Source organism: Triturus cristatus, chromosome 2_1 (genome assembly GCF_964204655.1).
Source record: "Triturus cristatus chromosome 2_1, aTriCri1.1, whole genome shotgun sequence".
Taxonomy (NCBI): Eukaryota; Metazoa; Chordata; class Amphibia; order Caudata; family Salamandridae; genus Triturus; species Triturus cristatus.
Genome location: NC_140581.1, coordinates 7,496,853 through 7,515,716, shown reverse-complemented (window position 1 = coordinate 7,515,716; position 18,864 = coordinate 7,496,853). Strand labels below are relative to the sequence as shown.

Here is an 18,864-nt window from a genome sequence, read left to right as displayed (position 1 = left end):
TGTCCATACTATGAATCACTATTAATTTAACATCTGCTCTTCACTGCTGTAACTAGAAATATGTTATTCTTAACATCTATCACTGCAGTGACTGTCAATACTATGAATCACTATTACTGTAACAGCTCCATTACTGCTGTCACTAGGAATCTGTAACTGTAACACCTGTCACTGCAGTGACTATCCATACTATGAATCACTATTAATGTAGAATCTGCTCATCACTGGTGTAACTAGAAATCTGTTATTTTTAACATCTGTCAGTGCAGTGACTGTCCATTCTATGAATCAGTATTACTGTAACATCTCAATCACTGTCACTAGAAATCTGTTACTGTCACATCTGTCACTGCAGACACTATCCAAACTATGAGTCACAATTTCTGTAACATCTCCATCACTGCTGTCACTAGAAATCTGTTACTGTAACATGTCACTGCAGTGACTGTCCATACTATGAATCAATATTACTGTCACTTCTCCAATACTGCTGTCACTAGAAATCTGTTACTGTAACATCTATCACTTCAGTGGCTATCCATAATATGAATCACTATTAATGTAACATCTGCTCATCACTGCTGTTACTAGAAATCTGTTATTTTTAACATCTGTCAGTGCAGTGACTGTCCATACTCTGAATCACTATTACTGTAACATCTGCTCATAATTGCTGTCACTAGAAATCTGTTCCTGTAACATCTGTCACTGAAGTGGCTAGCCATACTATGAATCACTATTACTGTAACATCTCCATCACTGCTGTCACTAGGAATTTGTTACTGTAACATTTGTCACTGCAGTAACTATCCATATTATGAATCACTACTACTGTAACATCTCCATTACTGCTGTCACTAGAAATCTGTTCCTGTAACATCTGTCACTGAAGTGGCTAGCCATACTATGAATCACTATTACTGTAAAATCTCCATCCCTTCTGTCACTAGAAATCTGTTTCTAAAACATCTGTCACTGCAGTCATTTTCCAAACTATGAATCACTATTACTGTAAAATCTCCACCACTGCTGTCACTTGAAATCTATTACTGTAACAACTGTCACTGCAGTGACTGTCCCTACTATGAATCACTTTTCCTGTAACCTCTCCAATATTGCTGTCACTAGAATTATGTTCCTAAAACATCTGTCACTGCAGTGGCTGTCAATACAATGAATCACTATTACTGTAATATCTGCTCATCACAGCTGTCACTAGAAATCTGTTACTGTAACATCTGTGACTGCAGTGACTAACCATACTATCAATCACTATTACTGTAACATCTCCATCACTGCTGTCACTAGAAATCTGATACTGAAACATCTGTAACTGCAGTTACTATCCAAACTATCAATCACTATTACTTTAACATCTCCAATTCTGCTGTCACTTGAATTATACTACTGAAACATCCATAACTGCACTGACGGTCCCTACAATGAATCACTATTACTTTAACATCTGCTCATCACTGCTGTCACTGGGAATCTGTTACTATAACCTCTATCACGGCATGGACTGGCAATACTATGAATCACTATCACTGTAACATCTCCATCACTGCTATCACTATGAATATGTTACTGTAACACATGTCACTGCAGTCACTATCCAAACTATGAATCACAATTACTGTATCATCTCCATCACTGCTGTCACTAGAAATCTGTTACTGTAACATATGTCACTGCAGTGACTGCCCATACTATGAATCACTATTACTGTAACATCTCCAATACTGCAGTCACTAGAATTATGTTACTAAAACATCTGTCGCTGCAGTGACTGTCCATACAGTGAATCACTATTAATGTAACATCTCCATCACTGTCACTAGAAATCTGTTACTGTAACATCTGTCACTGCAGTCACTATCAATACCATGAATCACTATTACTGTAACATCTCCATCACTGCTGTCACTTGGAATATTTAACTGTAACATTTGTCACTGCAATTACTATCCAAACTATGAATCACTATTAATGTAATATCTCCCTCACTTCTGTCACTAGAAATCTGTTACTGTAAGATCTGTCACAGCAGCAACTGTCCATACTATGAATCACTATTACTGTAACATCTCCATCACTGCTGTCACTGGGAATTTGTTACTGTAACATCTGTCACTGCAGTAACTATCCATATTATGAATCACTACTACTGTAACATCTCCATTACTGCTGTCACTAGAAATCTGTTACAGTACCATCTGTCACTGCAGTGACTGTCCATACTATGAATCACTATTTATTTAACATCTTCTCTTCACTGCTGTAACTAGAAATCTGTTATGTTTAACATCTGTCAGTGCAGTGACTGTCAATATTATGAATCACTATTACTTTAACATCTCCAATACTGCAGTCACTAGAATTATGTTCCTAAAACATCTGTCACTGCAGTGATTGTCCATGCAATGAATCCCTATTACTGTAATACCTGCTCATCACTGCTCTCACTAGAAATCTGTTACTGTAACATCTGTAACTGCAGTGACTAACCATACTATGAAGGACTATTACTTTAACATCTCCATCACTGTCACTATAAATCTTTTACTGTAACATCTGTCACTGCAGTCACTACCCATACTATTAATCACTATTACTGTAACATCTCCATCACTGCTGTCACTAGGAATTTGTTACTGTAACATCTGTCACTGCAGTAACTATCCATACTATGAATCACTACTACTGTAACATCTCCATTACTGCTGTCACTAGAAATCTGTTACAGTACCATCTGTCACTGCAGTGACTGTCCATACTATGAATCACTATTAATTTAACATCTGCTCTTCACTGCTGTAACTAGAAATCTGTTATGTTTAACATCTGTCAGTGCAGTGAATGTCTATACTATGAATCACTATTACTCTAACATCTCAATCACTGTCACTAGAAATCTGTTACTGTAACATCTATCACTGCAGTGACTGTCAATACTATGAATCACTATTACTGTAACATCTCCATCACTGCTGTCACTAGGAATCTGTAACTGTAACATCTGTCACTGCAGTGACTATCAATACTATGAATCACTATTACTGTAACATCTGCTCATCACTGGTGTAACTAGAAATCTGTTATTTTTAACATCTGTCAGTGCAGTGTCTGTCCATACTATGAATCACTTTTACTGTAACATCTCAATCACTGTCACTAGAAATCTGTTACTGTAACTTCTGTCACTACAGTGACTGTCCATACTATGAATCACTATTACTGTAACATGTCCAATACTGCTGTCACTAAAATTATGTAATTAAGCTATCTGTCACTACAGTGACTGTCCAAATTATGAATCACAATTACTGTATCATCTCCATCACTGCTGTCACTAGAAATCTGTTACTGTAACATCTGTCACTGCAGACACTATCCAAACTATGAGTCACAATTTCTGTAACATCTCCATCACTGCTGTCACTAGAAATCTGTTACTGTAACATGTCACTGCAGTGACTGTCCATACTATGAACTAATATTACTGCCACATCTCCAATACTGCTGTCACTAGAAATCTGTTACTGTAACATATGTCACTTCAGTGACTATCCATACTATGAATCACTATTACTGTAAAATCCCCATCCCTGCTGTCACTAGAAATCTGTTTCTAAAACATCTGTCACTGCAGTCCCTATCCAAACTATGAATCACTATTACTGTAAAATCTCCATCACTGCTGTCACTTGAAATCTGTTACTGTAACAACTGTCACTGCAGTGACTGTCCCTACTATGAATCACTATTACTGCAACCTCTCCAATATTGCTGTCACTAGAATTATGTTCCTAAAACATCTGTCACTGCAGTGACTGTCCCTACTATGAATCACTATTACTGTAACATCTCCAATACTGCAGTCACTAGAATTATGTTACTAAAACACCTGTCACTGCAGTGATTGTCCATTCAATGAATCACTATTACTGTAATATCTGCTCATAACTGCTGTCACTAGAAATCTTTTACTGTAACATCTGTCACTGCAGTCACTATCAATACTATGAATCACTATTACTGTAAAATCTCCATCACTGCTGTCACTTGGAATATGTTACTGTAACATTTGTCACTGCAATTACTATCCAAACTATGAATCACTATAGATATATATATATATAAAAGCTTTATTCGGAAAGCAAGGCACATCCATAAAAGCAAAGTACAAATACAACATATTAAAAAGATTCCTATTGTAATATTGCGTTCTGGAATCTGACGAACCAATCTCTTTCAATGTAAGGACGATTAGACACGGAGATAGCAAAACATGTCAGATACAAAATGTCTAAATTATGGACAAAATTCATATACAAAATCATTTAGAAATATGATTATAAAACGCAATTTTTGAAATTAGTTGGCATAGAACTAGCCATCAGAACGTCAAAATGTTAGGATTTAAAGATTTGTTCTGTGCCTTATACAAAATTTTAAAAACTTTGCAATATTAAAGCATGTTGCGGGAGAATCCAGCATTTGTAGTGCCAGTAAAGCTGGACGACATTCACGTATTGACATTTGCAGAACAGGTTTCAACCACCGTTTTCTAGGTTCAGAAAAGTATTTACAAAAGAAAGTGACATGTAAAAGGGACTGCAAAGAAATATCGTCACAGGGACAGATGGAGAGATCCCTTGACCAGTCATTTGGTTTGGGGAAGGTGATTAATCGGTGAAAATTATTAAATCTAAATCTAGTGAGTAAAAAAACATCGTAAAATGGCAAATTTAAGGTCAAGTAGGGCTCAATCTTAAAAGAAGTTTGAATCAATAAAGAATGCTGAACAGAAGATGTGTTGACTTCTGTTGCCAAACGAAGATCGTCAAGATGTTTTAGACATTCCGCCTTGAATGATTTTCGGGAAATCCTTAACATGTCATATGGAGCAGAATAGAAGTTAGGATGACCCAGATCATTGAGGAATTTCTGGACATAATGTAACCATGGAATTTTTTGTGAATGATCCAGTTTTTGACAATCCTTAATGATTTCTTTGGTTAAGGACAGCTTTTCTGAGGTCCAGATACGGTGCCACAACAAGATCGGTTGCAATCGGATGAGATCGGTGATAAATGGCAAGCCGAGTTCTTGGTGGCATGAGTAGGTGGGTGAAGATTGAGGGACTGATAGTAAGTATCTCAAAAATCTGTTTTCAGTTTTTTGGATGGAATCTACTCGGACATATCCCCATATACCTGCACCATAAGTGGCGGTGGTAATACACTTTGGGCGGTAAATTTCTAAGATTTCTTTCGGGGATCTCTTTCCAAGTCTCTGGGTAAAAGACACTAGAGCCTTTGTGGCCTTTAGAAACTGATGGTTTCTAGTCTCAATTGCCCTTTTCCAGGTCTCCCTATCGTCTATCACCACTCCTAAGTAGGGGTAGGTTGTTGTATGTTCAATCTTGGTGGTAGTAATGAAGATACCTAGTCCCTTTGATGGTGTTTTGCCAGAGGTCATAATGAATGTTTTTTGTGGATTAATTTTTAGGTCTAAGTTGGACATGAAGTTGTAATAACGGGTCAGGGAGCGTTGTGGTTCTAGTGGGGTACGAGCGAGGATTACCGCGTCATCAGCATATAATAATGCAGGAATTAGGCGCTTATTGATCAGAGGTAGGTCCTGGCTCCCTTTCAACATGGCTGCCTCCAAGCCGTTAGTATAGATGGTAAAAAGGAAGGGAGCCAGGACACAGCCCTGTCTTACTCCCCGCTCTACCCTAAAAGGTGAAGTGAGTTGGCCCCCTGTACCAAACCTCAGTCTAGCAGTGGCGCCAGAGTAAAGTTCTCGGATGTAATTAACTAGGGCTTGTCCACCCCTACGTCCAACATAATGGACCATAATTTTGCGTGTGAAACGCAGTCAAACGCTGCAGAGAGGTGGACATAAGCCATGTGGAAATTACCTCCCTTCGCGTTTACGTATTCCCCTCTTAGTAAAACTAAATTCAGGACCTGGTCGATAGTACCCAAACCCTCCCTAAAGCCGTATTGGAGGTCGGAAATGATGTTGTTGTGTTCCGTCCAACATTGTAACCGGTCGAGTAAAACACGACCCACCACTTTGCCCAAAGAATCAAGCAACGAGATGGGTCGGTAGCAGGACGGACTGTTGCGATCCCCCTTTTTAAAGATTGGAACCAAAATGGACTCCGACCACAGATCAGTGTTGGACTTATATAAGTCTACAGGAACCCCGTCCGGCCCTGGAGCCTTCCCTCCCCGACTGGCTTTAAGAGCTAAGGTGATATCTGCCAGGGTGAAATCAAGAGGAGGGGAGTTGGATGCGTAAGTAAGGGCTGGGATGTTCTGGGTAAGAGGATATGGAGATGACGAAAGAGGGTGTGTTGAACTGAACATATGCGAAAAATGATTGATCCATTCATGCTCAGTTATGGCAACCTCTAGGGTGCCACGATCTTTTGGGCCTGAGAGGAATGATGAATTAATAACCTCCCAAAATGCTGAGGAATCCTTTAATTTGGAACTGTTTTGTAGGGTAGACCAAAGTTCTTCTTTTAATTCTTTCTTGCGATTCTTTGAGCACTCATTGTAGAATTTTCTGCATTGGGAAACCTCAGTTTTGTCTCTCGGGACTCTCTTTAGGGCCAATTTGAGTGCTTTATATGCCTTAGAACAGGTGGAGTTAAACCAGCTAACTGTTGATTTCTTTTTAGGTTTAAGGGAGATGGTCAAGGCCTTGTTTATCTCAGTAATAATAGTTTAAAAATGTGCTACTACCTCGGGAGAAGAAGAAGACTCCGCCAGGCAGGTTGTAAAGGCTGCCCTGTTCCCTATTATGATCTTTTTCAGAATTTTTCGGGATTGATGCAAGACCATTTTAGGGCGTAGCCATTTGGTCGGTTCATTGAGAGATTGTCTTGGTGAAGAGAGTTTTTTACATGGGAGGTGGAACCGGGTAAATCCAATGTAATAGAGATGGGGAAATGGTCACTATAGACGCAGTCATGGGTAGAGAAGTTGGTAATTAGATTGACTGCACTGAGAGATAGTAATATAAAATCTATACAAGTCAAAGCACCTCTGCCATGATATGTAGGGCTTAACTTGACGGTTGGAATTAATAATTCATTAGAGAAAGTAATTTGTAGAAGGGACATGGTTTCGTTCATCAACGAACCTTTGATAGAATGGGAAAAATGAGTAAAAGGGGATTCATTGTGATCCATAAACCCGCAAGTGGTGTTGTTTTTTTCACATAGTGGTAAATTGAAATCTCCTCCCCAGATTAGAATGGAATTTTTAACTTGGGGCTGATTGGAGTACTCTATGAGAAAAGAGCGAATTTCTTTCAACAAACCAGTCAATTGAGAATCTTGCAGGTTGTTGTAAAAATTGATAATCAAAACGTGGGTACGTTTATTAAGTGTTATGAGTATAATCTGGTAATTTGGTTCAGATTTTAAAACATTAATAAATTGACCTGAGATAAGGTTGGAAATATAAATCACTAAACCTCCCTTAGCCCGGCCTGAGGATGAGGGAAGCGCAGGAGAAAAAAACGTCCTGTAGCCGTTTAAATGAATAGGAGAAAGAGCCCAAGTTTCCTGCAAGCAGAGAATGTCATACCGCCTTACAAATGCTAGCCAACCCTCGGAGTGAAGCCCTGCAATATTCCAAACGATAATCCTGACTGAGTCACGGGGAGGAAGTTTTACTGAACTTTTGATAAGGTAGGTTGGAAGGTTACTTGGGCAGGGAAAGGAACCTCAGGGGTAAGGATTGATTTAGAATCTGAATGGAGTATAATTTGTAGGTTAGCTTGAATATCTGTAGGAATTGAGGGAGGAAGTGAAATGGCTTGTGGGTATGTGGAAGGTAAAAAGGGTTGGGAAGGAATGGGAATGGTGGGTTAATCTGTGTGGGGAACACTGCTTCTGGGTGGGGATTTGGTTGGGATAGTGTTTTGCTGGATGCTTGTGCAAATTTTGGAGTATAGGGAGACTTACCGGTCGTGAGCAGTCAATCCACTTCCTCAATTTGTGACAATGAGTCAAATCTGTTTTGCGATAAAATTGAGCCGTTCGATGATTTTAATAGATGGGTAGCGGGACGATAGAAAAATCCAAGTGGGACAGAGGATATTGCAGTTAAGTTGGGCGAAAGATCTTCCTTTTGTGCTAAGATAGAACGAGCAAGTCTGGGCGATCTAAAGTTAGCAATAATACAGTCGCCCTGAATGGTTTTTTGTGAAGGACCGATCCAGGCTGCTCTACGTGCCATAAATAGTTGGTTACTATTAAGCACATTAAAGTGTCTATGTTTGACTAGCCAATCCACCACTTTGTTTCGCAAGGAGGGCCAGGATTCTGCCACTCCTTGGTCTAAGGAAGGAACACAAGTTAGAACTACAATATATGGACAGGTGGCGGGCGGCAGGTTTGGACGATCTAAATGTAAGTGAGGCCTTATAATAGAGTTATTGGAATGGCTGCTTGAGAAGGGTTTCTTTTGTTGAAGATATGTCGTGGATAGGTTCTTGTCTGTCATACTTCTATTTACTGAAAAACGATTGGGTTGTTGCAGAATACCGTTATGCGGTATATTTTTTCCGGGTTGACAGAGCGGATCGTTTGGACGGGTAGTATCAGTAAGAGGAGTAGAAAGATCATCAAGTGTTGAAGCTTGTGATCTGGATGGCTCTTTGGCCTCTGAGGATTGAATCAGCTTAAACTCGAAGGACCTGGGTGTGTCATTCAGTTTGGTGAGGAAACTGGAGGCCATGGCGTCGAATTTGTGATCGAGGATACTTTTTAATTCTTCTGCTAGGTGGTTGACAGTAGGTTGTGAGTTGGAATCAGATAAAGTTACGTTAAAAGTGGGCTGGGCAGTAGGAGAGAATTCTCCTTGATCTGTTTGAGTGCCCTTGGTTAGCATTTTTGGTTTAATGGGGTTGTTGCGTTGTTTAATTGCCCTGCTCTTTTTCTGGGTATTCCCTGAGGTCATATCTTGAGGATGTTTCAGTTTCCCTGGAGTTTGTGGGCCCTTCAAGGAGGATATGACGGGGTGAAGATGAGCGTCACTGTTGACAGATAGAATTTGTGTAGTAGAAGTGGAAGGTATGGATGGGGAACTAGAATAAGGTGTTTTAATTGGAGAAGGAACGGTACTGTGAGACAAATGACTGGGCGGGAGCTGGTGGGAAGGGTCGATAGAAAGTCAACGTTCTATAAGGTGAATCTCATTGCTTATAATTGAATCGGCCCGTAGAAGGTAGGCGTCCAAAGTCCCCGCAGAACAAGTGCGCGTCTCCATGGCTTTTACACAAGTTGTAAATCGGGAAGAAAATGTCAAAAAGATGACCAGACCTAAAAATACAGGCAAAGCAAAGGCCAATAAGTACTCACAGGGTTGCTGCCTATGTAGTCTAACAGCAAGATGCGTGGATTGCCTGTGGTCAGGAAACAGCGCAGGTAGAGAAAAGCAAAAGACAAGGACCTGGTTCAGCCCAGCCTCAGTCAGCCTACGACGGCCTCAGACGGTCCCGCCCTTGTCCCGGGCTTCTCCCGGCGCGTCCCTCGCGTGTCCTCGCGGGAGGAGGGACCAGTCGCTGCTTTGTAGCGCGTCCTGGCGTGCTGCGATGTCGCTGGCGGGGGCGTCGCTGTGGGGCTGCTGGTCCTTGTGGTCCCGGTCAGAGGGAGGAGCAGCAAAGCCCGGCCGGCACTGGAGCGTAGGATGGGAATGCTCCTGTGCCTCAGCGGGGCTCTGCCGAGTTCAAGGATGTTTGCCCAGAGATGCGTTCACCACGGGGACTCGGACCCAGTCGCTGCTTTGTAGCGCCTCCTGGCGCGCTGCGATGTCACTGGCGGGGGCGACGCTGCGGGGCTGCTGGTCCTTGTGGTCCCGGTCCCGGTCAGGGGGAGGAGCAGCACTATTAATGTAATATCTCCCTCACTTCTGTCACTAGAAATCTGTTACTGTAACATCTGTCACAGCAGCGACTGTCCATACTATGAATCACTATTACTGTAACATGTCCATCACTGCTGTCACTAGGAATTTGTTACTGTAACATCTGTCCCTGCAGTAATTATCCATACTATGAATCACTACTACTGTAACATCTCCGTTACTGCTGTCACTAGAAATCTGTTACAGTACCATCTGTCACTGCGGTGGCCGTCCATACTATGAATCACTATTAATTTAACATCTGCTCATCACTGGTGTAACTAGAAATCTGTTATTTTTAACATCTGTCAGTGCAGTGACTATCCATACTATAAATCACTATTACTGTAACATCTCCATCACTGTCACTAGAAATGTGTTACTGTAACATCTGTCACTGCAGTGACTGTCAAAACTAGGAATCACTATTAATGTAACATCTGCTCATCATTGCTGTAACTAGAAATCTGTTATTTTTAACTTCTGTCAGTGCAGTGACTGTCCATACTCTGAATCACTATTACTGTAACATCTCCATCACTGCTGTCACTACGAACCTTTTACTGTAACATCTGTCACTGAGAAATGTGTTACTGTAACATCTGTTACGGCAGTGACTATCTATACTATGAATTACTATTACTGAAACATCTCCATCACTGTCACTAGAAATCTGTTCTTGTAACATCTGTCACTGAAGTGACTGTCCAAAATTGAGATAAACGCAGACTAGATCGGTTATGCCGCCGCCTACTTTATCCTTACAGAGGACAACAGGGGATGTACTTATAGCCCATCTAAAGGTAAGAGGCGACATGTTATCAAAAGGTAATATTCTGCTGTGGCTAAACACCCAGGAATATATGATACAGCGGCCATTTATTTCCGTCAGAGAGGGTGACAACAGACGTTACAACTGGGCAGTAGACAATGATCCAGAAGATACTATGGTCATATAAACGAGCAAACAGGTGCTAAAATATAAGGAAAGAGGATTGTTTTAATAGTGGCCAGATGCATTAGGGGACCCAACCTAACTTTAGTCCAGTAAGGGAGCTATCTGAGGAATAGATCAATCGGGGTGTACTCAAGGAAAGCTGACCCCAAGGCTGGCGTCCGAACAAATTAGTTAATCCTGGTACATCGAGTAGAGGCTTACCTGGATATATAGATAGACGTCTGACGACTCGGTAACTGTGTATGAAAACGCCATCCTCGAGTAAGGAGTAGTTAACTGGAAGGTACACACGCGTTATAAATCACTTCCGGGAGCTGGCTGGCCAATCGGGCATTCTCACTCGGTAAAGACTGAAGATAAAAAGAGGACTACGTGGATTCCCAGCTATTCTAAGTAACATGGGGGCCATCTTGTATTCCTCACATGCATGTAGTAAAGTAAGGAATGTTAGCGATATTGATATCTTCTACAAGAATTAGAAAGGCAACACTCTGGGTGGCCATTATTATTAGGACCCTTATTAGGGCCTTTCCTCTATTACTTTGGCAGGTATCTTGTTTGTTGATTACTCTAACCTTTGCCCACCCTGTTTTGTCTGTGTCTTAATCAATCACCTTTTACAAGTTCATGAGAAGCTCATGCAGTGTCGTGATATTCTTTACACTAGGTCTTGTGAAGAGGACACATCAAGGATTCCACTTGCACAGACATGTATCATGGGAGAGGGTCATGCTTGTCTCCAGACAGGTGAGGTACTTGCAAGCACGAGGAGTTTGAGGGAATTGTAGGTCAAACTGGGCTGATCTCTCTGTTATGTGAATGCAACATGTGTTCCCAGTCTAGACCACCAGTATTAACATTCTGTTTCCAAAAATCATAATATTCAAGAAGTCCAAAATGGCTGTCCAGGCCTGGTTCGGTAGCAGTCGTGACCCTAGTATTACCACTGGCACAGATATTAAAAGAAATAATGAAGCCACTCAAAGAAAGTTAGGAACACTGTGAAGGACAAACTATGTGTAATGTAACCAACCCTGTTCTCATCATAGGTGTTCAAAATAGAGACAGCGAGAGAGAAATGTCCCACCTCCCCTAATGTGCTGCTCCTCTGGCCTCTACACTCACTTGTGCACCGCCGCTGTCTGCTGGCGGCTAGTGTTGTTGTCACCATACACCATGGGCCCTGCCCTCTACTGTTGGCATGCCTGCACCTCAGAATATATGAGTGACAAGGGTATGAGTAGCAAACCGTTAGAGGCCCAAGACCATGCTCAGATGCCTCCCCATTCCCCCCAAAGCACAGGAACGTGCCCTGCACTGCCCCACCAGAACATGCCATGTTCCCCCTCACCACAAGGCTCAGGAAGATCCCTCTGCCCCCACTGGACCCATGTAAAGGGGGCAGTACACCTAGCCCAGTGCCTACCTCAGCCCCTTGCTTTCTATGTCAGAAACCAGCCTCAGACATTCCACCTGCCTTTGACTCCTAGGATCTCAGATATTAAAAATTCCATCAAGGTAGAATACCACTTCCACTTCAGCTACGGATGCTTGCATCAGGGGAGGAAGACCCAAGTATGTTATGGGTATTTTTAAAGCGCCTGTGAGGGTACCCTGGTGTTGAGTTGGTGTGTGTTTGTTTGTGTGTCTAGCCCTACCTTTGGTAGGTTGGTATTACATCCTTATTTACTTTTCTTTTCCTCTTGTGCTCTGTCCCTTCGTAGAACATGGAATTGTGTACCTGTGTGTACGCCAATGCATTCCATGTTCCAGAGCCCTGAGTTTGACAGGTACTGCTGTTGTCTTGGCTGTTTGCATATACTGTGCCGCGCTTACCATAAACGTATTTTTACTTACCTCAATGGATCCTTGCGTCTTCACAAGTGGCGACGACTGGAAGAAGTCTTGCCTGCTACATGTTTCCTGAGGCACAGGTGCAGCGACGTCTTCTGAACCTTATCTTCGTGATCCTGATGTATTCTGCATACCGGAACGCCTGCAATCAATTCTCATGAACTTGCCTTGCAGTTTGATGAAAACATCATTTTCTTTGCTGCTCTTTTATCCGTTTGGCGGATTTTTCATGTATTTTGGAAGCTCGTTTTCACTAACTGCCATTTGCTGTGTGATGTCTTTGGTGGCTGTTGCCTGGATACTATCTTCACCATTGATTTCCAAGCTACGCGTCATTCTGTTTCTTATGAACTTGATGCCCACCTCGCCCTGCTGTTGCCTGGAATGTTGCCTAGATACGTCATACTCGCTTCAACTTGTACGTCTTCAACTGAGTTCCTCTCGTCTCATTGTCATAATGTCGACGGACATTTTGAGTGAGGAAGCTACATCATTGTGGTTGGTCACTGTGCTGAGCAACTTGGTTTACGAAGCGTTTCACCTGAAATTGATTTCATTGTGCTCCTCCCACAGACAACGGCCATTTACAAGAGTGTGTGTACTTGAGGGTAAGTACATCTCTTATATGCATCGCAACGATTTCTCTTTTGCTCCCCTTACAGGTAGGATGCCTTTTCATATTACGGTGACAGGCACACCATACTATAACGTTTTACCTTAATCTCTGGATATCTTCTATTCCAGCCTGTTGTTTGCAGTGACAGGCACACCACATTTTAACTCTTAAATTCAGCTACTGGAATAACGTTTTACTTTAATCTCTGGATATCTTCTATTCCAGCCTGTTGTTTGCGGTGACAGGCACACCACATTTTATGTTATGTTATGTTAATAGTTTTTATAAGGCGCACAGCTGCCCCAGCCAAGGGGCCTCCCGGCGCCTGCTCAGGTACCACAACACAACAAATCGATACTAGTAAGGGAAAAGGAGGGAATCAGTCAGCGATTGGGAACAAAAAAGTTTTTATGGCGCGCCTAAAGGAAGTAAGACTGTTCAGGGCTCGTATATGGACAGGAAGAGAATTCCATAATCCTGCTGCTAATACTCGAAAGCAGCGCCCTCCCATCCTACTCAGTCTAAACCGTGTATTGACCGCCAGATGGAGAAATTCCAATCTAAGAGACCGCGTAGGAACATAGGAGGAAACAAGCTTTGCGAGGGCTGGAGGAGAGGAAAGCTTCAAGATTTTAAATGTCAGGCAAAGAGCCTTAAATGTAATTCTCTGTCTGACCGGCAGCCAGTGAAGGGAGGTCAAAACTGCAGAGACAGAGCACTGTCTAGGGAGGCCAACGATGGCTCGCGCCGCGGCATTCTGCACCCTTTGCAATCTAGTAGCCTCCGCCTGATTCACTCCGAGCAGCAGCGCACTCCCATAGTCCAGCCGAGAAAGAATGGAGGCTTGGACCACCAGTTGCCGAGTAGGGGGGTCGAAGAATTTGAGGACCGGTCTCAGCCCTCGCAGAATACCATAACAGGTAGCTGCAACCTTCTTCGTGTGGCTGGTAAAAGAGAGTGTAGGATCCAGCCAAACCCCCAAGTTCTTAACTTCGGCAGCTGGGATGGGAGTCACCCCCAATTCTGGAGGCCACCACTGGTCTCCCCAGAGCTCCGCCTGCTTACCTAAGATCAGGACCTCGGTTTTTTTGGCATTTAACTGCAAACAGTTGGTTCGCATCCAATTTGCCACGGCTATGAGTCCTGCACGAAATCTGGGAGCGTTCACCTCGGGGGCACCGCTGAGTGTCACCGCCAGCTGCGTGTCGTCAGCATACGATGTCATGGTTAGGCCACATTGTCTGACGACAGCAGCCAGCGGTTTCACATATAGGTTGAATAAAGTGGGGCTCAACGCAGAGCCCTGCGGAACCCCCAGCCCCAGTGGATGGAAAGAGGACTGACAAGGTGGAATAACCACTTTAAAAAACCGGTCCGAAAGGAAAGAGCGAAACCATTGGAGAGCAGTCCCCTCAATTCCCACTCCCTCCAAACGCCGGATCAGAATGTCGTGAGACACCGTGTCAAACGCGGCGCTCAGATCTAACTCTCTAATTCAGCCATTGGACAACCTTTATTTCAGCCTGTTTCTCTACGGTGACAGGCAGACCTTGACCATTTAGCACACTTTAACTTTTACCATTTTAGCTTTTTAAATTTTTTTTTTACTTCCTATTTTTCTTTTTTTGCAGTCATATTATATATTGTGTCTACCACTATTTACCATGCAATTTGACCCACCAAGTAAGTTTCTTCAAACCAAAGGGGAACCACCTATTCCATGGACAAGGTGGAAAGAGGAGTTTATCACTTATTTAAAGGCAAACGCATGTCAGCTGAGAGAAAGAAAATCATTTTTCTTCATTGTTTAGGTTTTGAGGGACAAGTAGTGTATAGAACTCTCCCTCCTGTCAGGTCTGTAGGGGATTATAATGTCTACTATTAAGCTATTTTGCGTATTGAGAATAGATTTAAACCTACTACTAGTGTTGCCCTCAATAGGTTTAAATTTACACTAGAGCCCAGGAAGAAGGAGAAAGTTTTGATAAGTTCCTTACTGCCCTCCGTGCATTGTCCTTACATTGTAACTTTGGTCTGATCACTGATGAGATGATTAGGAATCAAATCATTGTTCATGTGAGGAGTAAATAAGTTCAGGAGCATCCTTGGATAATGGGCGATCCTAACTTGAAGGTTGCCATGAACACTGCCAAGGCTTTGGAACAATCGGAAAAATAGATGAAGTCCCTCAACAAATAAGGTAAAGCTCCTATTTCAAGTGAAGTAGCAGTGTCACTCCTAGCACTTCTAAAGGTCCATACAATTCAATTTCCAATGTCAAGAATGGCTCTAATCCTAAAAGTTTTTACTGCTACAGGTGTGGTAATCCCGGTCACTTAGCCCCTTTTCTTCGTTGTCCTGCCATTGGGAAAGAATGTAATAAGTGTGGACGTTTGGGCCATTTTTTAAAAATGTGCAAAGATACAAATACAAAGAAAAGTACTTCTTCCTTTTCTTCTTCCAATTACTCCAAAGGTAAAATCCCTTATGTTTCTCATGATCCTACATTTGGAAATTATATCCAGTGTGATTTAGAGACTGGAATTGTTGTTTCTATTCGTGACTCATATGATGATTCCTAGGCCGACAAGATTGGTCCACCTAAATGTCTTGTTTGTATTCTTGGAATGAATCTTGAATTTATGGCAGACTCTGGATCACCTTGGACCATCATCACAGAACAATATTGCTCGGAGTCCTTTGGGAATTTACTTGATTTGAGCTCCTTATGCAAGCCTGATATTGTAGCACAGAGCTTCAATGGCTCTAATATTGACTGTATAGATTACAAAGAAGTGTTGATTGAATTTAAAGAACGCAGTGCTTTTATCAAGCTGCATGTGGGCCTCAAAGGTGTAAATCTTTTAGGGTGGCGTGACCAGGCCAAGTTAGGTATCGTGTTAAGGGAGAAAGAACCTGTGTCTGTTCTTACTATTACTTCTTCCTGTGCAAGTGATTTTACAAAATTGTTTCCTGATGTATTTTCTGAAGAACTTGGAAAGCTTAAATGTTTCAGCCATAGGATAAAAGTTAGAGAAGGATCTGTACCCATCAAGCAAAAACTTAGAGGTGTCCCCATCAGTATCATTACCGATTAAAAATGATGTTGGATGATATGGTTAAAGGACGGTGGTATAATTGGAGAGAATGAATCATCTGAATGGGTCTCTCCAATTGTTTTGGCCCAGAAACCTGACAAAAGCCTTAGAATGTGTGTGGATATGGGTGAACACCCTAAATATCGATTCCAAAATATCGACTACCCAGAATATCGAAGTTAAAATATAGAGTGGACAGAATATCGAATTATCAAAATATAGATAGGTCAGAATATCGAAATAGGGGTACAAAATATCGATTTCCATAATATAGAATTTAAAAATATAGAATTCCATAATATCGAATTTTAAAATATAGAATACCATAATATCGACATTATTTTAGTGTTATGTATGGTAGTATATGTGTTAAAATTATGTATTATTTTTGTAATGTATGTTTAATTTATTTAAACTAATGAATGTTATGTAACTTAAGTTTTGCGTAATTTCATTCCGTAGCGGGTTGTGGGTTTATAGGGGAATAGGGTGGGAAGTAATTTAATTATGGTTAATTAAATATTAATTATATTTATATGTTTTGATAATTAATTGATTGATAATTAATTATTAATTGGTAATTAATTTATATTAATAGATTAATTGATAATTATGTTAATTGTATTTTTTATTATTAGGAGCGGGTTGTGGGTTTGTAGGGGAATTGGGTGGGAAGTAATTTAATTGTAATAAAGTACATAATAATTTTTTTATTTATGTGTATTGATAATTAATTGATAATTAATTATTAATTGGTAATTCATTTGTATTAATGGTTAAATAATTTGTATGAATTGCTAATTAGGTGCCGATTCCGATCCTGTAGAAACCGGGTACGAACCGTCGGACGGAGCATTTTCTCCGTCCGACTCGTACCCGGTAAATAAACATTACAAATATGCAAGTACGATCCGTACGGAAACACTATTTCCGTACGAATCGTACAAAACACCGACCGACGAAAAAATACATACGAATGTTATCCGGGACAGCGCCGACGTGACGTCCGGACGCATTCAGGCTGCGTTTCACGAACCAGGAAGTACGATCCGTACTGACGTCACCCAGCACGGATTATATTTTCCGGCAGCCAAAAACTGCCGGGAAATCAGGACGACGCGCACAAGGAGCACCTGTACGCGACGGACAGCCATGGACCCCAACCTACGTGTCATCCCGGCCCTCATAGCAGTCCACCTGCTCTACAGGAACCGACGCAGACGCCGCAGAAGGTCAGAACAACACCCAGGGGCAAAGGGGGGGGGGGCAGGGGCAGGAAACATAACCCCCACCCAAGTCACAAATCATACATGCCCTTGACATACCTGACCTCCAGGGCCTGGTCACTTTTAGGGGGTGGGGGCGTGTCCACCAAGGCCTGCGTCCGCCACAACGGAAGTGGATGTTGACGCGAACCAGCAACACAACAATTGTGGTACGTACCGTACCCACGCCTTAAGAGCGTGGGTACGGGTCGTACCACGCCCACCCCTACGTCACCCCAACAATGGCGGTACGACCCGTACCCACGTTCTAAAGGCCTGGGTACAGCTCGTACCAGCATTGTTGGGGTGACGTAGGGGTACGCGTAGTACGACCCGTACCCACGCTCCTAAGGCGTGGGTACGGCCTGTACCCCTACGTCACCCCAACAATGCTGGTACGGCCCGTACCCAGGCCTATGGAACGTGGGTACGGGCCATACCACCAATGTTGGGGTGACGTAGGGGTACGTGTGGTACGACCCGTACCCGCACTCTGAAGGGCTGGGTACGGTGCATACCCCCAATGTTGGGGTGCCGTAGGGCTACGCACCGTACCCAGGCCTTCAGAGCGTGGGTACGGGTCGCAGCACGCGTACCCCTAAGTCACCCCAACAATGCCGGTACGGGCCGTACCCAGGCCTTCAGAACGTGGGTACGGGCCGTACCACCATTGTTGGAGTGACGTAGGGGTACGCGTGGTACGACCCGTACCCACGCTCTGAAGGCCTGGGTACGGTGCGTACCCCTACGGCACCCCAACAATGGGGGTACGCACCGTACCCCCGTTCTAAAGGCCTGGCTACGGTCGTGGGTCCCAGTCCTCCAGAGCGTGGGTATGGGTCGTACCACGCCTACCCCTAGGGCACCAGTACATCATTGATACATGGTGTACACACGCCACGAATGATGTCATAGTGCCTGGTGCAGCATCTGACCAGTATATGGGAGGGGTTGATGGCCAGGTGAGCAGTGTACTGCTCCAAGGGTGCAGGCGGGTGAGTGGGTGTCATGCTACGATCCACAACAGTGGACAGAGACATAGGGGTGGATGTCCATCACTCCCAGCAGTGCCCAGACATAGGAGGGGTGGGTGCCTATCACTCCCAGCAGTGCCCAGACATAGGAGGGGTGGGTGCAG

At 42.8% G+C, this 18,864-nt stretch overlaps 1 protein-coding gene across 2 annotated transcripts in view; it reads right to left on the bottom strand.

The window, feature by feature from the left end:
* The window catches only part of LOC146863599 (uncharacterized), a 479,196-nt gene that overhangs the window by 424,824 nt on the left and 35,508 nt on the right, over positions 1–18,864 (bottom strand). The window contains exon 1 of one of the 2 annotated variants that reach the window (XM_085627620.1): positions 11,095–11,197. The exons of the other annotated variant lie outside the window; for it this stretch is intronic. Within the exon in view, the coding sequence (XP_085483746.1) occupies positions 11,095–11,148 (54 nt within the window). The 5' untranslated portion in view covers positions 11,149–11,197. Of the gene's footprint in view, positions 1–11,094; positions 11,198–18,864 lie in introns of those variants that run through there. 2 annotated transcript variants of the gene reach the window in all.